Raw genomic sequence first — 26411 nt, 5'->3', positions numbered from 1 at the left:
GCAAAGTAGCCTGTCCGTCTTTTTTCTATGGCAGTGAGGTCCAGGTGACTCAACCCATGATCCACATACACACCTCAAGCATTAGTGCTCTGATGGGTGGGTCATCCCTTAGTCTGGGCATGGCTAAAATGCTCAGTAAAACCCAAGGCTTTGTCCCAGAGAAGAAATGGTAGTGATTTTAAAAGGGGCTGCTTGAATCTGGATCAGATCTGCAATGAGCATGAGCTTAGGAAGTCAGCAAGGACTACCACGTAGCACCAAGAATGAGGGCATAGATGAAGAACTTGCTACCCAGAAATAAATCCTAATCTGGTGGTCACTCTGTCTTAAAGGAGAGGTTGAGCAAAAATGAGGGACCTGGAAAGTGATGCAGAGGAGGACTGAAAGAGCTAGTTTGAGTTTCTACAACTGTAAACCTGGAGTGGAGATGAGGTGTTGCTTATCATTACTGGCTAACTTAAGGAGTTCTCCTTACTAGGAGAGGAGACATCTACCCACAGCTGTGGAAGACTGGAAATGTTCTTGCAGCTTGTTAAGTGCGGATAGCAGAACTGGATCGATGCTTTTATGTGGTGTTTATTCTTGCAAAGGTGAACTTTGGCTTTCTGGCAGAGTCGCAAACACCTCAAAGAGACATGTTGAAAACTTGAAAGGGTTGTTGAGCACCGAGGAAGGAAATGGGTAGAGATTGACTGTCATATCATCTTGAACTGTGAATAAATGCACCTTTGAACTGCCCCCTGCTACAGTCTTTAAGGTCTGAGTATGACAGGAAATGTGTTCTTTGGTGTCTGTCTGGGTTTGGAAATACAGAGTATATCTTTCTCAAAGTATAATGAGTTTGATGAAAGTTTTGAGTGTATCAGCGTTTATAATTGTTGAAATCACATTTAGGTGATGCCAGTAAATTTTTTATTTCCCTGGTAGAAGACAATGCCTTTATTGTTAAGTTTATAGACAGTAAATCATAGAATTACAGAATTATTTGGGTTGGAAAGGAGCTAAAGATCATCTAGTTCCAACCCACGAAAGTACCATGAGAGAAATCCATACTGGAGGTTTTGTGGCAGCTTCCCTTGTACTTTATTATTTTGACAAGGATGGAAAGTGCAGGTCAGGGCTGAGAGCTCAGCCTCCAGAATGCCATACAGCCCTCACTTGTATATGTTTTGAGGGCAGACAGGAGCTGAGAGGGAAAGTGGATCTTTCACATTCCCTTTTGATGTCTTCAAACTTCATAGAAGAAAGGTGGTTCATTGAGAGCAAATGTGGGGCTTGCTGTCTGCATCCTTCCATGTCTATAAAGTGGAAGCAGTATTTGGTTGTGATGTTTTGGGAATTAACAAATTAATGTTTGCAAGCTATTCATACGTGGAGACCCTATTTTGTCACTTACTGATTATCATGATGAAATAAAAAATTGCTCAATGGTATTATCCAAGTCTTCTGTGCAACCACACATGAAATATGGTATCTCCTAAAATGTTGTTCCTTGCAGCCTCTTAAGGTGTCTCAGCTTAGGCTTTTGCAGAGAACCATAGAATAGTCTGGGTTGAAAGGGACCTTCAAATCTCATCTAGTCCAAGCCCTCTGCAATGAGCAGGGACGTCTTCATCTAGATCAGGTTGTCCAAAACCAAAACAGTGCTTTGGTCTGGGGTGGGGGGCAGCAGGCATCCGTCTGCATCTTCTGAAGACGACAACAGAGCTTTGGTGGTAGCTTGATGAGAAACTATGTGTGAAGCCACTACAAGACCTCTACTGCAATGTTGAGGTACAGTGGGGAAAAAATACCTAATTCAACCATTCCTGAGTTTACCTTGTTAGGAAAGGTCTGAGTCCTGTTTGTATACAGCAGCTGTAGTCACCAACAGTCAGACCTGTTGTGCAGTTATCATGGAATCCCAGGCTGGTTTGTGTGGAAAGGACCTTAAAGCTCCTCCAGTTCCAGCCCCCTGCCACGGACAGGGATGCCTCACACTAGACCATATCACCCAAGTCCCATCCAGCCTGACCTTGAACACTGCCAGGGATGGAACATTAACCGCTTCTCTGGGCAACCAGGAGACCCTACCTGATCAAAATGAGTTTGATCCCATGCGATTTAGTACCTTTGTACCATGTCTCTGAAGGGCAGGATTTGTCTCACAGCAGCCAGTTGTCTGTCATTTCCAACATGCAGCGAATGTCACGAGCGGACATATTTTGGATTCCAGCCGAGGTTTCTTGTTACAGGTTTTATATTTGGCTGCTTTCATGATTTGTGGAAACTTCTGCCAGCTGTCAATTGAAGAGCAAGTGGCAAGCTGCCTTCTCAAGCAAATGCAGCCCCCAGGTTTATTTTTAGTTTCATGTTTGTTATGCTTACTGTAGGTTGAAAATCCTGGCATAACATCCTTGACCCTTAGTAAGATACGTAGTGATCGCCTACAGTGGTTAGAGTATTAACTAACTTGCTTCATGCAAGTGTAAATAACAGAAAGTCCCGACCCATGTAATAATCAGTTTAGTAACCGAGGAGGTTTCACATTATGGTCTCCAGAGAATGAGCAAGGAGACTTCTGATGGGGTACAAACACTGGGTACAAATAAAGGGTGGTGGGCAGTGAAAATATTACAGTTATTACAGTGTATTTTCTCTTTGTGTCTCTTTGATTTTTTGTTTACTTGTTCTTGAACAGATTGAAAACATAGATGCATGTCTGAGTTTCTTGGCTGCTAAGGGAATTAACATCCAGGGGCTGTCAGCAGAAGGTGAGTCAATCGGTGGCTTAAAATTTCAGATTTAAATGAGAAACCTGAATTACTGCTTGTGATTGCAACCAGAACATGGAGTGTCATGGGAGATTAGTTTGGATAATTTAATTTTTTGGCAGTCTTTACTTCTTTTTTCCCTCTTCTCAGTATGGAAGGTGCATAAAATACATATCTGATTTCCACAGAGCTGACTTGTAAAAATAATCAGTGAGACTGTATTGGAATTCAGTCACTTCTTTGTTTCTTTCTGTTAAAAGTCCCAGAAATTTCTCATCTAAGTTCTTTAAAGGGCACAGTACAGAATAATGTCATTATATTATTGTTAAACTTTACATTTTACAGATATTTAAAGTGAACTGCTGTCAGTTGTTTGCTTTGTAAGAGACATGATTTTCTCATTCTTCAATTATTCTCTTACCTGAGGTAGTATTCTTCATTGCCTTTGCAGTTAGAGGCATGTTTTCTTCCTGTGAAGGAATCCTGTGGCTCAAACAAGGAAGGCAAGCAAGGATGTGTAGGTGTGGTGGGCTCACTCCTAGCATGATGGGAGAGAATAGGAAGAGGAGTGAGACAACACATAAGATAGTTGAATGAATGAATGAAAGAGGATTAAAACCAAACCAAGTGATGCAAAGGCAGTCACTCACCATGTCCCACAAGTAGACACTGTGCCAGTATTGCTCAGCAGTAGCCAAAACACTGGCTCCTTATCAGCACTGGTTTAGTCACAAATCCAAAGCCCAGCACCATGCACTTTATGACAGTGATTTGAAGTCTGAGCTGAAGCACACTTTCCCTTATTGGTGGAAGATGTGTATCAAATGTATGCCTGATAACTACTGGGGATGAACTTTATGGTGAAACCATCATGTCCACAGTTTTTGCATACATACATTACATTAAAAATAATAAATAAAACTGTTTATTCAATTACTATATTATTATATAATATGCATTTCTAGTTAATAAAATTAGTAGATTTAAAAGTTATTAAATATTGCAATTTAAAATTGCATTTTGACAATTTGGAAAATGGCGTCAAGAATTCCTTGCTGTCCTCAAAAGGAAGCCTTCTACCTTATCCTAGTCTGTGAGATCTTAGAAGCCACTTCAAAAATGTGTAACTGAAATATAATTTCACTAATTTTGAGGTGGTTTGTAAGCGTGGAAAGCAAAGTAGCAGATAGTACACGTTCTAACTTGAATATACCACAACTAGTAATAGAGGAAGAGGCTGAACGTTAGCTGTCTTTTTCTGTGGTGTCCTTAAGCTGGGTTAGAATACCAGTAACAAATATTTTCCTCCAAAGAGGAGCTTTAATATGGACAATCCCAACTATTGCCTACATTCTATGCCTCAATAATTCAGTTAAAATAAGAAGGATTCTCATGTCAAGAATAGAAAGTATGAGCTAAAACTTTTTGCGTCAGAAAGTTTGATTACCAGGAAATTAGTAAAAAGCAAATGCAACTGGGTTTGCTGTAAAATCCAGTTTCGACTTTGACCTGATATATGCTTACTGTAAAAATAAATTTCACATTATTTGCCTGTCTTGATATGATGCAAAATTTAAAAATCTCAGGATATTAGTTGATGAGAGAAGTGTCTGGGTGTGCGAAGTTAAGTGTAGTGTTGTTCACACTGAGTTAGGGCAGCGTGATGAATAGTCATTGTTCTGCCACCAAATCACAAGGCAGACTCAGCAGGGTATATCCCATTGCTTAGCTGAATTTGTTTGTCTCCATTTATTTTACACTGTATAGGAGTTAACATATTAAATCACACAGAAGCTAAGAACATATCAGTAACATTTGCTGTCAACATAGGAATGAGAACATTTGCTGCCTCTACCACTAGATCGAGGAAAAAAGTGACAGCTAGAGTGGGGAGAGAAGGAATAGATTTTATAAAATACGAAGTCTTGAAATCAGCAATCAATTCAATTTCTGTTCTTAGTCTCTCCTTAACTTGCTGTGAAAGGAGGGGGAAACTGAACAAGAGGGAACACAGAATCACTGAAAATGAAGAGTGCTGTAACCAAACACACCATTGTTTCTGCACAACTTGCCAAGACCTGCTAGGTCAACTGAAGATTGTTTTCTTCACTGGCAACTCCTCATCTAAGAGGAAGGAGTAGATTGTGATTACTTCCAAATGGGAATAAACATTGAAGTCTCGCTTAGGTTGCTTGAGAAGGCATATTTTTCACTAGTGCAGTTTTAGCATGAAGAGAAGTAAATGATTCAAAATTGGATTTTGAACAACTCCTAAATGTTGAAATAATCTGGGGCTTCATATGTCTCATCCTTCCAGTGTTAAAAACCACTGCTTTGATATGTGCATGCCACTTTGTGCATAGTCTTTATTTTTTTCTGGATTTATGCAGTGAAGATGCTATGGATCTGCAGTTACTGATGATGACCATACTATGCTGCAGACAGGCCCCTTCCTCAGCAGCATAGAACCAAAAAGTCATTCCCTTCTCCAAGATTTTAAATCTTCATTTGTAGTTACTAAAGAAAATTATGGTGATGCTGGAAAATTCTCTTCTTGCTACAGTTGTTTTTTTCTGTTGTTGTTGCCCATTGCTGTGAGCTGTCTCTCCGAACCCATGCTCCCAAACTTGTTGCCACATCGGGGTGGGTTTTAGATTATGGGAATTGCAGTTGCCCAGCTAAACTCGACCCCCTTCACACATTATATCCTTGCTTTCAAAGATTTTAAAGGTTATGGAGAACACAAATGTGCAGTAGAAACTCAAATTGATGTCATAGGTAGGCAGCTGCACCTCTTCTGGGTAACAGATTAGCTGGATAACAACCAGCTGAACAAACCATGAAGCTATAAAGTGATGAAATAAAATGTCTCACTAGACTTTGGAACAACACAATTCAGTGTAGACTTTTGCCTCTGAAAATACATTCCTGCTCCTGTAGGTAAATGAATTTCAGTGCACATACTCTGCAGTATTGCAGTTCATCCATTTTAGGTTGTTTAGGTCCTTTCCAGTGTCAGGGTGGAATTTTTTGTTTCTGCAGCGCATCTATCCCACAGCATTATTTGAAGTGTATGTGGGTAGGACACTTTCCAAGCTGCCAGGTTTTGATTATGCCATGTTGAGTACAGTTATCTACAGTCTTCAAGTAATTGCTCTTTAATTATCAAAACATGCCTGCAGACCTAATGTGTGGTGTGGGAATTAATTATTCTAGGGAAGCACTGCTGCTTGGAGCGGTAGTCTGCCTCCTCTTTTGGGTTTAGTGATTCACTATTTATCTCAATGTTATGCCCTTCTAGGTTACCCTGCTCTTGCAGGGGGGTTGGACCAGATGATCTTTCAAGGTCCCTTCCAACCCTTGGGATTCTGTGATTTCATGCATTTTCCTTCCTTAAGCTAAGGAGTATGCAGTGATTCTTATTTTGTACTCCTGCCAGCCAGTTTGGCTAGCCAGTCTGGTCTGTGTAACAAGTTCTGGGTTTTTTTAGTCCCATGTGCTTTACAGAATCAGATATAAAATAAGTTTTAAAAAAGCAGATGCAAACAAGCTTGATCAAGTAACAATGATAGACTGTTTTTCTTCTTCATTGGTTTGCTTTGATCTGTGCTCTGTACACAGTGAGTAGTTTATGATTTACAGGAATTTCATTCACAAGTGTTAGAGGAATCAGATAACAATTCTCTCATAGTCTATCCAGCAGACCTTTCTTTACCTTTTCTTTGTCCTAAGCTGATTCCCCCCCACACACACAGTTTCCACGGAGTCCAGTGTACTTTTGTCAAGACAGAGAAAGATGATGGGCAAGCGGCAGTGGTGGAAGTTGTAGCTTGTAGGGGAAACAAGCAGGGATAGATTGATTCCAGGAGGAAAATATCTAAAGAGTAGATTTGTGGGGATTCTCCAACAAACCAAATTCCAGTTTCCTCTCAAAGGTTGAGAGTGTTTATTTCCAATATACACGACAGTCTTTTTGGGCTCCAAATTTCAAATGGGTGGGTGACACATATACACTTATTGAAGTTAATACACAGAGTTAAGCTGAGGCATGGACTGGAGGGGACTTGAAGCAGGAAGCAGTTGAGACTGCCCTGAGATTGAAATACTCCTTGAGATCCTTGTTATGTACAAAGTGCAGGCTCCAAGTACATTACCTCAGTCTGTCTTTAAGATAAGAGGAACAGAATTACCTCTCAAAACCCTGTTTGAAGTATTTTGCTTAAAGTCCAGAGGGAAAGAGACTGCTTCTTTTGAAACTTGTTTTTTCTTTGGATGATTCTTTTTTGGTCACCTCAGAAAAATGTCAAAAGCAGGTTGCTCTTCTGATAAATACAGTGGAAGATAAACAGCCGTAGAGAGCCACAGGTTTAGGTAGGTTATTGTAGAATTGCCTCTCACTTCACACAAAGATCAGGTCCTAATTTCCAGTGCATAGAGTTTAAACATGCAGAGCTATGGTAGTTTCTTTTATCTTCTGGCCTGTATTTGTGCAGGTAAATTTCCCAGTGCCTCTGAGTCTGTTTATTTTTGTTTCTGCCTGTGATGAAGTGCTACTTTCCTTACAGTTCCCATGAGTTCTTTGCTGAAGATAAGGAGAATGGTTTTTCTACTGTGCTTTGCTGTCTTCTGTGTATGTTTTACTTTATTGAGTACTTCCATCCCTGTCCTCCCTAGCTAACCACAGGTGGATTAGAGAAGGAACCTGCCTGATGCATATGCTGGTGGCAGGGGCAGAAGGCTGGGTTTGAGGCATGGCACTGTATGGGAAGCAGGAGTGCGACTGCAGAAAGGGAAAACATGCAGGAGTCATTGGGACCCCACTAAACCTGAAGGACGAGACTAAAATTTGCTAAGAAAACAAAGGAAGACAAAAAAAATCAAGTTCAAGGGCCCTGGGATTTATAATCATTTAAATAAGGGAACGGGGGCAGTGATGGGAGAGAGCACTGGGGAAGTGGCTGGGTTGTGGGGAGGCAAAAGTGTGTGAGGAGATGCAGTCAAGAATAGGAGAGAGAAGGAGAGGAATATCCTGGGTAATGACCAGGACCATTTAGATATGGTGTAGGAGTCTCTGGGGAGATGGGCACAAGCCAAAACAAAATTAAAGAAGGGAGGAAGTGTACATTAGGTTAGTGTGTGGGAAGAAGAGGTACACTGAGGTATGGGAGAAAAGAAGACCAAACCTGGAAGCTGGTATAGAAAGTGGAGTAAAATTTTGTCATGAGCCTGAGATTTGTTGTATAAAGGGCTTGAGGTTATGGAGAGAAGCTTGTTACACAGCAAAGATGAGCAATATGAGCAGAAATGTGGCTGGGAGAGTGAATAAAAAGTATAGCAGGGCCCATCACAAAGTCAGCTAGAACTGAGGAAAGAAATGGAGATTCTGGTTCTCACCTTTGTGCTTGGCTACTGGCCACTTGGCAGATGTCCTCTTCTTCCACTCTTGCACTAATCCATGGAGAGGGATTTGAAAGCAAAAGGCAGCACTAAGTTTTATTGATTTGAGTGGCCTATATAGTACATAGAATAGTTCAGCTGTTTGATGCAGCACTTTGAATTCACTTTTTAATTTAGGAATTTAAACATGCGAAATAGGTAAGTCAGGGTTGTCTGCAAGCCTGAATTGGTGCTCTTGCATATAAGTTAAGGTAAAACAGTTAACTGCATGTTTTGATACATGGCTTTTGTATTTCTATTTGGTTTTATATCCCGCTTTTGATATTACATAGAAGAGCAGGATGACTTTTAGGAACTGAAATGTTTATTCATTTACTGTCAAACTATCATTAGGTACCTTAGGTATCTATTTGGTACCAATGGGTATCCATTCTTTATTGGCTTGTGATAGTATCAAACAGGTAATTATCTAGTTTAATACAGCTACTTCACCCTGTGGTCATACTTCCTAGTGCAAAAGTTGTATCAGATTTTCATTATGGAAACAATTAGTCTGATACTCCAGAAATTAGATAATACTGTGTTATAACTGAGTAGTTTCTCCTCCTTGTGCAAATTTGGGAGTGAGAAATCATGCACACTGTGCTGTTGATTAATACACTTGATGTTGGGAGAGGGTTTGTTTCTTTTAGTTACTTCAGTTAAAAGGAGCTGTTTAAAGAAACTATTTTTAAGCATACTGGTGTTAACACAGAGACTATAGCAGAAATGTGAGACATTGTGCACTCACCACAGGGGTGGTTAGTTACTTATTTGTAGTTGATGCTTTCTGGTAATCAGCTGTAATGCTGATTAGATGAGCAGAAAGCCTTTTGTATCCTAAAGGAACTTGGTTCAGGCAACATTATGAGGAGTACAGTGGCTGACCTGCTGTACAGTCATGAGTGGTTGCTGGTGAGTGACTTCTGAACATTGCCTTACAGAAATCAGGAATGGGAATCTAAAGGCCATCTTGGGCCTTTTCTTCAGTTTATCTCGATACAAGCAACAGCAACAGCAGCCACAGAAACAGCAAGCACAGCACCATCCATCCCAGCAAGCAGGGCCTCCATCCCAGTGCCAGGTTGGGGTACTGCAGCAGCAGGTCCCAGCATCACTCCAGACTCCGTGCCAACAGTCCCCACAAGCTGCGCATCAGTTCAAAGCAGAACCAGAAATGCAGTCCAGGTGGGGAAATTGCCTTTAAATTGTTTGTTTGTTTGTTTGTTTTTCTTTTTCATTTTTTTTTCCTTCTTATTAGAGGTCTTCAAAAGCCAAAGAAACTTCTTTCTTCAGTTCAACTCAAGAGTGTTGGAAACTGAATACTGGGTAGCAATTGACTTCACACCTTTGGAAATCAAATCAGATGTGCTTAAATATGTTCTCTGTGCTGGAAATAGGCAATCCAATGGGTATAAAGTACCTACTAGACCAAGTCACCACAGTATTTTATCAGTATTCCTTTTGCTTCTTTTTACTAGCAAAGCACATACATAATTGTCATTGCAGAATATAGACTTGGGCATTTGAAAACCAGCTTTGGTTCTCAATTCACAAAAGTTTCAGTTCTCATTAAGAAGTGGAAGGCTCCAACAGTGGTAAAATAAATGGAGCTCATCACGGTTGGTGACAGTCAAAATCAAATCTAGGCTTATTGGTCAAAAATAATAGCTGCTGGATTACATGAAAAATAATTTTCACAATTTTATTGCTCCTAGATCAGAATACAGGTAAATAGAGGGGGTCTTTGTCCCTTGGATGTCTTTAATCATAGGGGTGCTCTTTCCAGGTTAAGAGAAAAGCTGTTTATGACAGCAGTACCACCGTGAATGCATGTACAGCATCCTCCTTATCTGACCCTTCCACTTCTAGGAGAGTGAGGGTTTTAGTGGGGAGAAGTGGGCAGGATTAAAGGCTAAAGCCATATTTGCACAATTGCTAAATTAGGAAGGCTTTTTTTTTATACATAAATCTCAAATTAAGGCTTGTGTTAAAATAACATATAATAAGGTGAACACCAGCTCAAGTGCTGCTCTGTAAGGGATATAAACAGTTCAAATGAAGCCTTCCAAATGAGACTACTCAGAGTTTATTTGTTCTTTCCTTATATCTGTCTTCATGAATCAGGCTCATTTAGGGTGTAAACATTATTTTTATATAAGTGATAACCATAGTGTTGCTATAGTATGTATAAACTTGTACAGGAAATAAGTACAGTAAAACAAAGATGTATTTAAACATTTCTGCGACTTTTCTATCAAAAATATGCAGAGATGTATGGGACCATTTGAATATTGCTTTGATGTCCATTGTGTGGATTGTGCTGGGTTTTAAATTGGAAAATATCTAACCTGGAGATCTTAAATATCTTAGTATATACTAAAGTTAATTGGCTCAGGTTCTGCAGAAAATATATATAATGAAAGATTGAGAAGGAAGAGAGTGGTAAAGTTGGGGTTTGCATGCAAAATCGCATGTTCATTCATCTATAAAAATTAATTCATTTCAGACTGGAGGAGCTTTCACCTGAAGTTATACTTAGGCAAGAAGTGCTTTTTTCATCCCGTGAAATCCATAAAGGCTCTGTCCTCCCTACAGCTGGTTACTAAGTTCAATGGCTTAAAAAGAAAAAAAAGCAAACTTCCTTTGTTCAATGTTATCTTCCACTTTTTCTTCCCTATCACAGTGCATCTCCCAGGGACTCATCTCAAACGAAAGTCATCCGATTCTCTCTTGGTCAGAAAAAGTCCTCTAGGTTAGCATTTCTTCATCTTCTGCAAAGCATGAATAACCCTTTTGTAATATTTCTGGCTGCATGTTTTAGGGTTCCTGTTGAAAATATAACTAGACTGCTTTACAGGCAGCTGCAATGTGGAAGGATGAGATGTATTTTCATTCTTCTGTTGTTATTTGGTTTGGGTTTTTTTCAAGGTGTGGAATGCATTCTGGCCTGCAAGAAAATTATTTGTTTTTCTTGTCCTTATCAGCTTTTGCTTTTGAGAACAAAACATGGTTCTGGGAGTTCGCTCCCCGCTGTGTTTAGATCTGCCGTACTGAAACCATTATGATCAGGCCAGTGGCTTAGCTAGTCAGGAGAGCATCATATGTACAGTGTGAGCCTGAACAGCACCATGTGGGTCTGCCTCATCAGAGCTCCTGCACTTCCCAGTGCTCTGAAACTGAGTACTTCTGATCTCCCTTAAAATGATTAATGGGTATTTTATTTGTTTTCCTGACTCCCAGCATGACTTGCATGTCAGGTCATATGACCATCTCATCTCAGTCATCATAAGGATTTCTGGGTCATAAAAGTGGTTGATAATCATGGTTACTTTCACTGTTATCATGTGGTATGATGTTTTACTAGGAATTTTTATATAGTTTTAAATTGCTAAATTATACCGGTTTTGCTAAGCTTGTGAACTGTTACTTGTATTCAGCTTGGCGAGTTTGTATGGAGTTAGGTGCTGTGTAATTTGGATTTATTTTCTCCATCTACTCCTATGACAACAGTAAAGATCTGCAGTAAACCCCTGTTAAAATGCTCTATGGTTCCTTTTCATGTTCTCCCTCGATCACAATTATAGCTTGACAGTTTGTATTTGCCTAGAAGAAGTGGTAAAGAGCAGTTGTCTCTCATAGTAGGAAGTTAGAAACATCTCCCTGAACCTATTTTTTGTCCCCTAGATTTCACAGGCACTAATACCAAAAGCAGGGGCTTAAAACCAGTCAGTTAAACTGCAGGCTGTGGGGAAATCTAAGAGAAATGAGATCTTCTTCAAGAGTGTTTTTAACACATATGGTTTTTATTCTCAGTATGTTTTTATTGGCAGTGACAATACTGACTTGAATTGAAAACTTGCCACTTTTTGAGTGGTCACATGGTTTGAGTAGCTTTATTTTCTTGCAAATGTGACAGATTTGCAAAACCTGTGTGGGTGTGAGTGGGAGCATTTTCCTACCCACTAGTACAAGAACATTATCCCTTCCCTCCTGTCAAGCCCTGCTAGAAAACTCCCCTCCCAGTACTGGGAGCTCTAGTAGCCTTCAAGCAATGGTTGACCTGTACTCAAAATGTTTTATCCCTGGGTAAGAACTTTTGGGTGAGATATCTTCTGCTCCTTCATAGAATCAGAGCATCACAGACTGGTTGGGGCTGGAAGTGAGCGTAAAGCTCATCCAGTTCCAACCCCTGCCACAGGCAGGGACACCTTCCACTAGACCAGGTTGCTCCAAGCTCCATCCAACCTGGCCTTGAACACTGCCAGGGATGAGGCAGCCACAGCTTCTCTGGGCACCCTGTGCCAGCGTCTCAGCACCCTCACAGGGCAGAGCTTCTGCCTAAGAGCTCATCTCAGTCTCCCCTCTGTCAGGTTAAAGCCATTCCCCTTGTCCTGTCCCTACAGACCCTTGTCCAAAGCCCCTCTCCAGGTTTCTTGTAGCTGCCTTTAGGCAATGGAAGGCTGTTAAAAGGTCTCCCCAGGTCTTCCTACCTGAAGGAAACCTAGCTTATTTCCTATTAAAAAAAAACAACAAAACAAACAAAACTCAGCTGTTGATGAACTTTAATTTTACATCTTTGTGACTTCTAAGTTCTCAAGAACAGTGTTTGCCCCTGGTTTGACTCTGCTTTTTTCCATGTACTCTATCTACAGTGGATGAAGTACCTCTGGGGTGTTCTCATTTACACTTTGCTGCAATGATGAGTATGTACAACTTTCTACCACCCCCTGGTGTTGGAAAAGGCTGGATAAATTGGGGGGCTTATCTAAACGGCTTCAGCAAAGTCAACCTCAGAACCATGATGTGCTGTGCCAGATGTGTGGTGGTTTGAGTTTGTAAATTAATTTTTGGGTTTGTATTTGAATGATGCCCTTATGTTGTACCCTCTCTTGAGCTTTGCAAGCATGCGCATGCATGCAGCTGCTGACATTTTTGCTCTTTTCCTTTATGCTTCTTTTTGTATTTCCTTATTTATTCACTGGTCTTGGAGAAGTCAGTTTATTTAGGAAGCCCTGCCAGACTTCTTCCTGGCTTCTTTTCCTTCCCAGAGAAACAACAGTGATTTGGTTGGTTGCATCCCCATTCTCTCTGACAATTGGAATTTCTTCATTTTAGCCTATTACTGGCACAAGTTATTTAAGAGAGTTGGATTTTTGTGTTTTATATGAAGAGGTTTTAAAAAGATTCTACCATACAGAAAACAAAGATGGCAAAGAGCAGTCCCTTTCAGTGCTACTGTAGGAAATGTGAACTGGTTCTATTTTCTAGTCTTTAATGTAATATCCTGGCTTTTCAAAGCAGTGAGCTTTTTCACTAACTCTCTTTGGTATGCATTTTGAACTACCAAATCTTTCAATTTTTAATATATTTCATCTATTTGATATGTAGAAATATGGATTCATTAGTGCATGAAATGCAGTACAAACATGAAAATGTATGAACTTTGACTTCGAAGGGCTCAAGCACATATGCTGTTTTGAGAAGCAATGCCAGTGGCTTTTTAGAAGAGGCTTCCTCTTCCGCTTTTGCTTGCAAAGCGTGGAAGTACTATCCCTCTTTGTCTACTTATGGCAGAATCCTAACTACATTTTCTTTTTTCCTACCTAAATCTTGTAAATACAGGCTACAGTAAGCAAATCATGGAAGAGACTGCCCCAGTTTAAACCAGAGGCTTACACCAGCTCACTGATACTGTGGTTGCCCTAAGAGGGAGAACTTAAGCTCTGCATGAGTTTTAGAAGCTCGAATCATTAAATCAAGTTTAAATTTGATGGATCTTGGCTGCTAGGCTCTGTAGCTTTCAGAGCAGAGATGTAATGTGCTTCTGTGTAAGGTAGTTTGTCGCTGTTATTTCCAAAAGGAAGGATAGCCTGATGTGTCTGGCAAATAACGAGGTGTCCAGTCATTGGTTTAAGAACAGTAGTGTCTTACGTAGCCTTAATCTTGTACCAGTGGTATTGCTCCACTGAATTTTCTTAAACGGTTTCTGATACATGGAACTTAAGAGTAAGTGACAGTTAATTTTGGTTCAGAGGGGTTTTATTCCAATGGAAACCAATTCAGGCTATAGCTTGTTTGATGTGCATTTTTCATCAGGGATGATTTTTTAATTTCTTCTCCTAAAAACACAAAAAGACCCTTGTAAGTATATACTTGTGGTATTTATCCTTTTCTTTTCAGCTTATGCATGGTATTCCATAGTTTCTTTCCCAGAGCGCTTCCTAAATATATTTAATCATATTGTAATTCTTTCATCAGACTTCCAGGCCCCACCATGAGGGTGTCTGCTGCAGGCAGTGAGGCCAAAGCTCGTGGTTCTATTAGTGCCAACAGTCGACGCAGCCAGAGCTTTAACAATTATGACAAATCTAAGCCTGGACTTCCCCCTCCAACACCAACAAGTAGCAGTGACAGAGGTAAGCACCTGAGATTTTGGCATCCTCAGATTTTTCTTAATAGTGGCTTCATTTGGGGTTAAATTGAATTTTCCAGTAAGCTCCAGGAGCTGTAAAACTGTCTCAAGGATGTGTGTTGTAAACATGACATTTACAGTCCAAAAACTAGCTGGCTTTTCTTGAGAAAGGTATAGTCCTCCTTTAATACAGCTGAAGTTGTGGCTTGCTGTCCTGAAAGTACATGCAAAAAATAGATTCAAAGAAAACATGGTTTTTCATTTTGCTTCAAACACAGCTAAGGAGAAGTGTATTAATCAGAAAATAAGACATTTTAAGTAATAGTTTGACAGGAGTGGAAAATGACCACTAAAGATTTCTTCAGTAGTTTTGTATGATAAATGTGACCATTTGCTTTTCATTCTTGTGGAAGAACCTGCAAATTATAAAAGTACATGATTTAAGTCTCATTTCAAGAATTGTATAGCATGGGATTTGAAGGCAGGAACATGTTAATAACCTTATAAATGTTGCAGTGGAACTGTGTCTACGACAGTGCATCAGAAATGCCAAGTAACTGTGTTCTCTCTGAAGTGGTGCTTTTTTGAATGACATTTACTGACTTTGTGTCCCTCACTAAGCTAGTAATCTGACAGCATTCATTAGCTTGAATTTGTAGCTCTGAGCTCTATAATGCTGCATTTACCAGTGGAGTTTGGGAGATATGGCTGGTGAGAACTGAGCAAATAACTCTGAGTCTGGTATGGTCAAATGGTTGCCGTGGGCTGGCAGCTAATTCTGTATCCTTGACAAAGTCATTGTGCTTGCAGAGACCAGCATTCAATTTCAGTAAGATCTTCTTACAGTGACTTGGCAGTCACAGCCTTTAGGCTTCAGTCTCCTTCTTGCATGTGCGTAACTTCTACTAACAATAATGAGGATTTTGCTTGATGGAAAAGTACTGGTCTGATTCAGCTTGTCTGTGGTTCTCATGCTTGTTTCTTCTTTTCAGAACATTGTGTTTTTCCATTGTCTAGAAATTGTTCTCTATGCATGTCATTAGATTTTTGGAATAGTACCCCATCTAGCCATTACAGCCCCAAACATCATCTTGTGATGATGGCAATGGAGGGTCTTCAGCATTCTCCAAGGACATTCTGAATCACCCTGATCAGACATACTTTAAGAAGAAAATTAAGTTTACAGCTGAGTAACATAATTATTATAATGTATTAGCATAATTGCTAATAAAGTAGCAACATTCTACCTTGGTAAATCATAGACTCATAGAACAGCTTGGGCTGGAAAGGATCTTATCATCTAGGTCCAACCCCTGTGCCATGGGCAGGGACAATCCATGCTTACTGTTTCAGAAGAACACATTATGCAAATAGTAACGACTTCGCTGTAATATCAGCATGTAACAGTCGTCTCTAACTCTTAACTGGATCTGGCTTTCAGTTCAAAGGAAAAGCTGACAAGCTATGGCATGAGCAGTAGAACTAATAGAAACTTGTCTTCCTGTGTAACGCCTTTCCAGCCTCCCTCTATCTCCTCCTTGACAATATTCTCCTCTTTTGACCATATCCTGTAACTATGGGATTAGGAAGAACCAATGTGGGATGTATCTCATCCTGAAGCATATGTTGGTTGCCTAGATGATTGTTTGGATGGGACTTTGAGCAACCTGCTCAAGTGGAAGGTGTCCCTGCCCGTGGCAGGGGGTTGGACCTGCATGAGCTGTGAGGTTACTTCCAACCCAAACCAGTCTGTGGTTCTGTGATAGGATTCTATGATCCCAACCTGCATATAGGTGGTCTGCTGTTAGGCTGCATTGAAGAGAGAACTTGAACTGTCTTGGATTTCTCTCAGTTTACCAAAGTTACTAAATAAGGAAAGTAAAGTGCTGGTTTCAGTCTTAAAAAGAAGAGGAGAAAGAAAAGAAGTCCTCACATACAGAGAAATAATAATAATTTATCAAATGAGTAACTTAAATATCAGCTGCTTCTACACAGACTGTTCTGTGAACCCTCATTCTTCATTGTAATCCATCTCTTCAGAAAGAGAAACTGGTTGCTGAAGAAGCATTCAACATCATCTGCTTCCTATGAATGTTACAAATGACTGAAAGAAACAAGGTTGGGGTTTACATTGACAGCCTACATAAGTTGCATTTATTACTCAAACTTTTGCTCTGGTCAGAATTTCCAGTCATAAATTATAGTCTTTAAAAAAATAAATAATATGAGAGCTTAAGTAAGTGGAACGTGAACTTTACTTAATCATGACACAAAGTTGGTCTGCATCCATGAAAAACAAAAGCAGTTGGTCTGACAAATTTTTGGCTTACTTTAAATTAATTGTAACATTGCCAGCCAAAGTTGATTGTCAGAGTGTTAGGACAATTCAAGTTTTCTGACCCATATCCTGTATTTTGCCTGAGGAAATGAGACTCCTATGACCATGTTATGTGCCAGTCTTGGTAAATTTTCATTTCTTAAATCAGTATCATCTCTGTTGCATGTTTTTGGAGAAGGAAATGGGAGAAAGGGAAATTTGCCTGCTTTGGCAGAGTGTTTTGGCACAAGTGGTCACTTTGTGATAGCGGGTAACCTTCAGTGCATTGTGTTTGAATTGTTTCTTTGCAAAGTAGGTTGTGATTTTCATCTGTTATTAATCTGTGGCCTTTCCCTCCAAATGTGCATAGTCTTGTTAGTCAATCGTCTGTGTCTTGTGGCAATAAAAGTGCATTAATTGAAACAGAATACATCAGAAATGAGAAGGACAGTCAGTGGAGCATGGAGGAATAGCTACTGGAAAATAAATAACCTACATTTTTTGAAAGATTCTATTAACTAATTGTGAGACCACTGCTTTTCCAGAAATCTTAGGGAAAGGATTTATGTAACATTGAAAGGGATTACACTGTTAAATAAAAACAAGAGACTCTTGGACGCATGCACATTTGTTTTGAGATTTGTACCTACTCCTAACAAAGGAGCACATGAAAAGCTACAAGTCTCACTTTCCCACTTTATATTTACTTTACAGCTTTACACTGTGTCTTCAGTATTTTATTTTACCTTCTGAATGTTTACATGCTGTTTGACACCAGTTTCAATGTGAAAAAAATATGGGCCTTCTCTAGTAAGGAGGACTTAGACACCTAGTTCAGTCTTATGGACATCTTCTTTAAGGTTGGAGAGTGATAGATTTAACTTGCTTTTTGGAGTTAGCCCCAAGCTTCATATGTGATATTCCCCTCAAACTTACAGGAATTTCAGTGCCCTTATTCCTTACATCATAAAATAATAACATGTGGTACACTTTAGATTAGATACATTCTTCCCCATGAGGGTAGTGAGGCACTGGCACAGGTTGCCCAGAGAAACTGCCCCATCCCTGACAGTGTTCAAGGCCAGGTTGGATGGGGCTTGGAGCAGCCTGGTCTAGTGGAAGGTGACCATTTACAATTGCAGTAACATTCTAGGCAGGATATTTGAATGTGTGTAATTACTGTTCGAGGCTTCTTTTTCCTAAAGAAAAATGCAGTTTTTAAGTCTAATTGCAGTTTTGGTTTGTGGGGAAATAATGAGCCACTCAGGCTTGTGATTCTTAGTGTCATTGTAGTCCCTTCATACAGCAGGGTAAATATAAAGCCTTGTAACTCATTTCTGAATTGTCACAAGTTCTATAGTCCATGTATGTAGACCTTTGGTCTACTTTCATGTCCTTTGATGTCCTTTAACTGTACCAGCTACTAGGAAGAAAATAAACTATTTCAGCAAAAGCAGGACCACAAGCATACTTTACCATAAAAAGCATCAGCCACCTCCCAAGGTCACTGCTGAACTCATGATTATGAGTTCAAATTATCATGTGTATCATGTATGAATGTGTAAAATGAACTTTGTGTTTCTATGCCTGTATGTAAATCATGAGTTACTGGTTATATTGAGGCTTCACATTGCTATGTCTAATATAATCGCCAAATAAAAACCAGCCAAATTTTGACAGTGCAATTCAGAGTAAGGAAATCTATTTTTTTTTGTGTCTATAGCAAGAAGTAGAATTATGTCTGAGGTAGTATCAGGAATTAAACTGAAGTATTGAAGCGTACAACCTCAGTAAAGACTCTCATAGAATCGATCTTCCTATGAACATATTTCAGTGTTGTGCTTAGCTGTACACAATGCAGAGTCTTTTGAGAAATGCTTTTGAAAGCAGCCTAAAGTCCTGCAGAATGGAGGGATTTTTGACTACCTCTGAACACCCTCATATATCCACTGTCTGCGCTGATTTTCAAGCCTTCAGTTTTCATATTGAAATCTCAAAAGTCTGTTAACATTGTATGGGAGTATTGTTATTAATTTCTGATTTGAATCTGCAGTCTATAAAATCCCTTAACTTCCAAAGCTGTAGGAAACATTACTAACACACCATCTCCAGTGTGTTTATGAAGTGATACAGTAATGTGACTGTCTTACACACTTCTTTAGTTTTTCCTTCTACTTTATTCCTACTATTTTATTTAAAATAATCCTACAGAGGGCAGTAGAAGTCTGTGGGAATAATTACACTTTTCCTTTGGATTGAATGTTAGGTAAAATATCAGTAGGAAAAAAAGCACTACCAGGCTTTGAACATTTCCACATGAGATCTGAGAGAATGTTTAGTATACAACTTCATGGAGAAGGCAAAGCTAGTGATGGCAGGTTTCTCTGAAATACGTAGTATTAGATAAACTAAATAAGCATATAGATTCATGCACTCACATGAAATAAATGACTGTTTAATAGCAGAGTTCTTTCAAACTGACATGATGTAAGTCTCATGAGGGTTCTGAAATCAGAGCCTGCTGACTCAGCTATAATCTTAGCTCTGCATATCTTGATATTTTTCAGGTATGGATATAATATACCAGCAGGAGAGTAAGAAAAATATGTTCTCTGCTTGATGCTTCTCTTAGTTCTTTCAAATCTGGGGCAACCTCTTTTAACTTCGAAGCATAGTGTCTGTTTACTGACTTAGCATGTAACGGGTAGTTACTATACTCACAAGGGCTTATGGTGACAGGAGAAGAGGCACATGTTACATAGACCTATTTACACTACTGACACTGCTAAAATACTTCAGTACAGACAGTGGCATAGAGACACAGGTAAGTACAGGATCCTTCCCATACTTCTTTGTGATCTACAGATCCCAAAGAGACAGGGTCTTACTGCAGTGACAATTTTGCATGGATCAGACCTGTATGGAGCCAGCTCTAAGGGGCTAATATTACTATTAGGACTGCCTCCCAAGTGAATAAAAGCTTAGCAAGTATACATTACCTCCACTCCACTGAGCAAATCAGTCTTATCAGTGTGTGGTTACATACGACAAATGTGTGCACTTTCTATGTGGATAGTTACATTTACCAGTGCATATCTTGTCATAGCTTTATTAGGAGTGACTCTTAAATGTAGGTAGCTACAATGGGATTTTCCCAATGTATGAGAATCCATGTGGTACCAATTCCTGAAGGTGCACTGCTCAGAAGGCCACTGGGGTATTCTGTAGGTAGATTCTGTGGCAGATTTGGATTATGTTAAGCCCTCGGATTCAATTTAAAAATACTAATTTAGAAATAGGGAAAAAAGCCTTGCCCTTATGAGAAGCAAGGTGAGAAATGTGTATGATGAGATCAGAATTCTTGTAATATCTTGAAGTTATTCAAATGGGTTTTGAAAACAGAGGAATTGTGATAAAGCATACACAAGAGCCCTGAGGTGTGGAAGACCTCCTTTTCAGTTAGGCTTTTAAAAGGTTAATTTATATTCTTTGTCTAAAAGAAAAATTACTTACTTGGTATCTACAAAATAACTATAGGAAGTGACATTTCTAGTGATACGGATTCTTTATTACCTCAGTAGATAGCGTACAAGTATTGAGTTTGTTTGGAATTTGAAATTAGCCCAATTCAGACCACAGACTGGATAGAAATTTCAAGAATGAGGATCATTGGCCATTGAAAGAGATTAAATCAGACATAATGAGTCATAATTTAATATTGGCCCAGAGCTGATGTTCAGATGGGGGTTACAGTTTTGGCTCAGAAATTGCTGAGTGAAACTCTTTGAACCATATTTATTATCTTCAAGATCAACTCAGATGATCCTAGTGTTTTCTTGAATGAAAAATCTTTCATTTAGACACATGCAGAAATGCAGGGCAAGCCCTCTTCTGTAGCTGCACATAAAATTAGATGAAATATTTCATGTTCTGAATGACTTGGTTTGGCTCCTGTACTGCTTGGATGGTAAAGTGATGTTGCACAAACTTCCTCAGTGGAACCCTTATGTTCTGTTTAACCTCATGCAGTTTTTCCATTCCAAATAAATTAGTAATAGTCAACAGAGACAAAACCCAGGCTTTTGCCTTTATGCCAAATAATAGTGTAAGAACTTTTTTTAAAAGAATTGGTGAAAAAGAGCACTGAGGCTTATAAAGCATGATAGAAATTCCTGCTAGAGAGTGAGCATTTTAATTCTTTTACCCATTTATAGTAGCATCCAGAATAGAAGCCTGGATGTGAAAGCAAAAGATGTTCTCTGGCTGCAGTACAGCAATAGTGATCATAAGAGCCGTGGCAAGGGAGCTGAGAAATTGGGTTAAATTCCTGTGACATTGATGCAGCTTGGTTTGAGGCTGGCAAAAGGTTTAAATGAACAGATTTTATTGTAACAATTCATAGCAGCTTAATTTGTATCTACAGCCCATAACCACCTTGTAACATTTTCATTCCACTGTGGGAGACAATAATAAAACTCCAGTGTTGGCAAGTCAGTCTCTTTGTGCCTAAACCAGCAGTTGTCCTATGTGGTCTTGTCCATTTTAGTAATCAGGCATGGGGAGTTACTAGGCAAATTGCTTGGCTGAATAAGAAAAGTTAAAGCAGGACCTCTGTGTAGATTTGGCCTTGCAGGTGGCTTACTGCACAGTCCGTGCTGGTCAACTTCTTGAGGTTTAAGCATTGAGAAAAGTTCTTTCATTGGCATTGTACTAACTCCAGATTTCAAGGTTCATTACTGTCTGTGTTCAATTCCTCTCATGTTCAAAACTATCTTGAAGTAACCAAGGGATACTTTTTGGAGAACCCAGTGGGGACTCTTTCATTAAACCAATCTGAAAACCACTTGCAATGTAGTCTTGATTTGTTTAGGAAGTCACTGTAATGTTAGCAACTAATAGAAGCTACCAACAATGTAACAAGATAGAATCATAGATTCAACCAGGTTGGAAAAGACCTTTAAGGTCATCAAGACCAACCATTCCCCAGCACTGCCAAGGTCACCACTAAACCATGGCACTGTTGGCCTCATCTACGCAGTTTGTGAACACTTCCAGGGGATGGTGACTCCACCGCTGCCCTGCACAGCCTGTTCCAATGCCTGAACACCCTCTGTGGGAAGAAATTGTTCCTAATATCCAGTCTAAACCTCCCCTGGTGCAGCTTGAGGACATTTCCTATTGTCCTATCACTTGTTACTTGGGAGAAGAGAGCAGCCACCTTCTGGCTTCATCCTGCCCTGAGGTAGTTTTAGAGAGTGATAAGGTCCCCCTGACCCTTCTCTTCTCAAGATTAAACAATATTATAACAGTTACTATAATATGTATTATATATATGCATATATATATAATATGTATGTAATAGTTGTTATAACAAGTCTCAGCAATTTGAATGACATCTTTTACTGATCAAAGACTGAATAGTCCTGAAATGCTGAGCTGACATCTTCTAGAAAAGAAAATTCAACCAAATCCACAAAGTTAATTACAGTGCTCCCTGTTGAGTAGGTCACTGCAACACCTGGTGGCATGCAGACCTGTTGCTAGATAAGACAGAAATGTGAGATATTAAGCCTGGTATCTTGACCAGTGACCTTCCAACTGAGGACTGATATACTAAAGTTTATGTAAATTTGATAAATGGGTAATGAATTCAAGCTTAAGCAGGTGACATTCAAGTTAGATAAAAGGAAGAAGTTCTTCCCTGTGAGGCCCTGGCGCAGGTTGCCTGAGAAGCTGTGACTGCCCATTCCTTGGCAGTGTTCAAGGCCAGGCTAGACAGGGCTTGGAGCAACCTGGTCTAGTGGAAAGTGTCCCTGCCTGTGGAAAGGGCTTGGAACTGGATGAGCTTTAAGGTCCCTTCCAACCCAAACCAGTCTGGGATTCTATGATTCTGTATTGAAAAGGCATTGACCCTTTTGGTGTATACTTCCAGGTCATCATTGAAATTGGTTTTAAATATGCCAAAGGGTTAGTGCTGAACCCAGCTCTGCCAGGCTGCTGAAGGAGGATGTGGGACAGGTGGATTGAGGAAGGCTTTTGAAACCAGGAACAGTAGAAAGGCTTAACATTTCATTAGAGAAAAGAAAAAATAAGCAGGATTCCTGAGATAGAAAGATTCCTCTCCTTGTCAGTGAACAGAGTGTGAGTTTCAGAAAGCTGGGAAATGATATATAGACTAAAACAGCTGTCTTATTGGCAGATAACAGTAAGTTAAGAATTTGCTTTTTTTAATTATTATTTTTTAATTTATTTTGGCAATTACAACTTTCTTTATGACTGAAAATGGTGTCTATGTAGATTTAGAAAAAAATTTATTTGTTCCCTTGTTTGACTTCTGGAGTAGTTGCTTTCACTCCTATTCTGTATTTCCTGGTTTAAGGACAGGACATGCATCTGCCATGTTACTAGTTTTCTTTTTAGGCTTCCCTTTCTTTTGAAAATTGAATTATCCTTACGAAGTGTGGATTTTATCAATGGTGCAAAGGTGAGCAAGATTAAAAGGACTGCAAAAGTGGAAAATATTTTACATAGAAGCGCAAGTCTGTGAAGTTTGAAACCAGTTTACCCATACTTTCAGATTTTCACTGGGAAATATATGTGATTGACTAAACACAGCAAGAGTATGAGAATTTCATAAATTTAAGTCATTCCACCTTTTAAAAATGTGCAAGTGATTGGTGTAGGTCAGGTCTGAAGCAAATAGCGTTTAGGGTGCTGCCACTGTGCCGACAGTCAAGAGATACTGTTTGTACTGCCTGACGGGCTTTGCTGTAAATCGCACTGATGATAACATAAATTTACTTAATTTGTCACAACAGATCCATAGCCAGAATAATTGGTATTTTCTGTCATTCTTTGTGCACTGCCAAACAGCAGTTTTTGAACTGTATCATTCATTGAAGGTATTTATCACACATTCAGTATTATTTTGCCTTTGATATAGTAAAGTGATCATGAATTGATTGTGGCGAGACAAAAAATAAGAGAGAAAAAGGAAGGAGTGTGAGATAATCTGAAAGATACCCCAGGAGAACTCGTGGGTTTTTTGTATTTTCTTCCTGGGCGAATCTTGAAGTTTTGTTTTGTCCCTTTTTAATACTCTTACATAAACTTAAGTCATAACTTTGCAGTGTAGCTATGCCTTCTGGGTTTAAGTCTGTTTAAATAACTGTGTTTAAAATTATGATAAGTTTGTAGCATACATGATATATTTATAGAATTGCATCTGTAAATAATCAGGGGAGCCTGTGCTCCAGCTCTGGAGGAAAATCAACTTTACCTGTACCTGAGAGATGTTTGCTAGCCTGTTCCATTTCAGAGCACTGGAACAGGTTGCCCAGGGGGGTTGTGGAGTCTCCTACGTTGGACATACTGAAGGCCCGCCTGGACAAGTTCCTGTGTGATGTACTCTAGGTTACCCTGCTCTTGCAGGGGGGTTGGACTAGATGATCTTTTGAGGTCCCTTCCAACCCTTGGGATTCTGTGATTCTGAAATGTCTCATGGCAGAGACTTGACAGTCTCCTTAAGTATATCCCTTGCATTTTCCATCTGATCTTAATGGAACACCAGGGTTCTGCTTTGCTAAAACTTAGGCTACATTGTTGCTATTCCTTCATCTCTGTTCTATTTTATAAGTCTTCATGGATCTGAAGGCTTACAGTGTCTCCCCTCCACCTTCTCTCTTCTAGACTAAACAATCTCCACTATTTCAACCTTCTTCTCTTAGGTTCCTTGTGATAAATCTCCTATATGTCTTGATGATCTGTACTGGCATGTTTCCAGTCTGTCAGTCACTTTTAGAGGGGTGCTGGAGCTGCACAGAGTGCTCTACCCAATGCCTTACTCTGGTGTTGGAAAGGATGGAATAAATAAATTCTCTGACTTGCATTCTATGATTCTCTATCTGATACTCATGCAATCCTGAATGACATTTGTTTTTCCTTAGTGTCACATTATAGAGGTGTGCAGCTGTGGGCTAGGGTAGTTCCTATTTCTTTTCTGCAGTACAGTTGCCTTGCTGATGGTTTGACTTTTTCTATTTAGGCATTCCATTTCTTCCTTCTAAACACAGAATTTCTCAGTCTGCTTCCATGAATGTAATCATACTGGCTTAGTCTCTTTCTCCAATTTATGAAATGTATTAATGCATCTGTATTTCCCAAACGTAAATTACTGGCTTAGGTCAGAAAGTGACCTTCATGAGAGTAATTAGTGCCAAACAAAATACTCATCTTTGGGCAATTGAGATAGATATATGTGTGTATCTCCTGGGATAATACTTGCACCCTTTCACCTTTCTAATCAAATATATTTTTTTAATGATTGGCTCATCTTAGTGAATCTTTAGTGACATATTTGCGCTGGATGTGTGCCCATAAAACAGCTCAAAGACTGCTAGAATATAACAGGCAATATGGCACATTTATAGGACAAGATATGAGTGTACAGTATTCGTGCTTAATTTTACAACTGTTCAACTGGCTGAATTTGGCATCCAGAAATGTGTCCTCTTTTAACTAAACAATTGCTGGCTGAAGGCTTAATTGTGGTTGAAGTGGGGCTTTACAAGATCACAGAACTTTGCCATAGTTAGTATAAGCTTTAAAAATACCTAAAATGAGCCAAAAATGTATTTAAATAAAATTTAAAAAAAATTAAAACAAAACCCAACAAGCCCCACAAACTAAAAAAAAACAAAACGATAGCCAATGACATGTTTGTAACTGTACAGTTCATGAGGATAAAAATTGGAGCTTTGAAGTAAAATGTAACATCGAGAAGCAGCTTCTTGCCCAGAGTACATCTGCATAGTGGCATTGGAGACAGTGGAACTACGTTAATTTAGACCAGCTGAATTGCTGGCCCAGCATTTCATGGCCTTTACAGTTCCTAGATGTTTCCTCTTAAAATAACTATTTACAATTTCTTGTAAATTTATTGCTGGGTGAATTGTGCCAGAAGAACAGCCATGGAAAAGAAAATTCACAGTTAATTCATAGGAAAGCAAATAGCAGTGGTGCTATGTCCCAGGTTTCTGGAAGTGCTAGCCTGTTTCTACCACATCTGTAGAAGCCTCCTCTCCTCATATAGCAGCATTGTCCAGCCTCTCTGGTCTCTTAGAGTTATAAAATGGTTTGGGTTGGAAGCAACCTTAAAACTCATCTAGTCTCAGCTTCCCACCCTCCACTAGACAAGGTTGTTCAGAGTCCCATCCAGTCCTTGCATTTATGGCTTCTCTCCTGAGACTTTTGCCTGTTCCTCATCCATAACTGGATATACCTAAAGAATGGTGCCAGAGGATGGCCACCATCTCTGAAGTGGCTTATGAGCACAAAGGCATGGTCCAACCCTTTGTTACTGTCATGAATAGTAGATTCTTACCTGCATGTTGGCCTTGTTTGAAAGATCTGTTACTACAGACTGCAGTTTCATTGACCAGAGAGAAGAAATGAAGAAGACCCTAGTATGAATAGAAGTATGTGTCTGTTA

At 39.4% G+C, this 26411-nt stretch overlaps 1 protein-coding gene across 4 annotated transcripts in view; it reads left to right on the top strand.

The window, feature by feature from the left end:
* The window catches only part of NAV2 (neuron navigator 2), a 401751-nt gene that overhangs the window by 258899 nt on the left and 116441 nt on the right, over positions 1 to 26411 (top strand). For 3 of the 4 annotated variants that reach the window (XM_005150568.4, XM_005150566.4, XM_005150567.4), the window contains exons 4-6: positions 2681 to 2753; positions 9134 to 9377; positions 14451 to 14608. In XM_005150568.4, coding sequence (XP_005150625.2) covers positions 2681 to 2753; positions 9134 to 9377; positions 14451 to 14608 — 475 coding nt within the window. Of the gene's footprint in view, positions 1 to 2680; positions 2754 to 9133; positions 9378 to 10875; positions 10945 to 14450; positions 14609 to 26411 lie in introns of all 4 variants that reach the window. The other variant, XM_005150565.4, reaches the window with a different exon arrangement.

This window comes from Melopsittacus undulatus, chromosome 8 (assembly GCF_012275295.1).
Source record: "Melopsittacus undulatus isolate bMelUnd1 chromosome 8, bMelUnd1.mat.Z, whole genome shotgun sequence".
NCBI lineage: Eukaryota > Metazoa > Chordata > Aves > Psittaciformes > Psittaculidae > Melopsittacus > Melopsittacus undulatus.
This window is presented reverse-complemented; position numbering and strand designations above follow the sequence as displayed.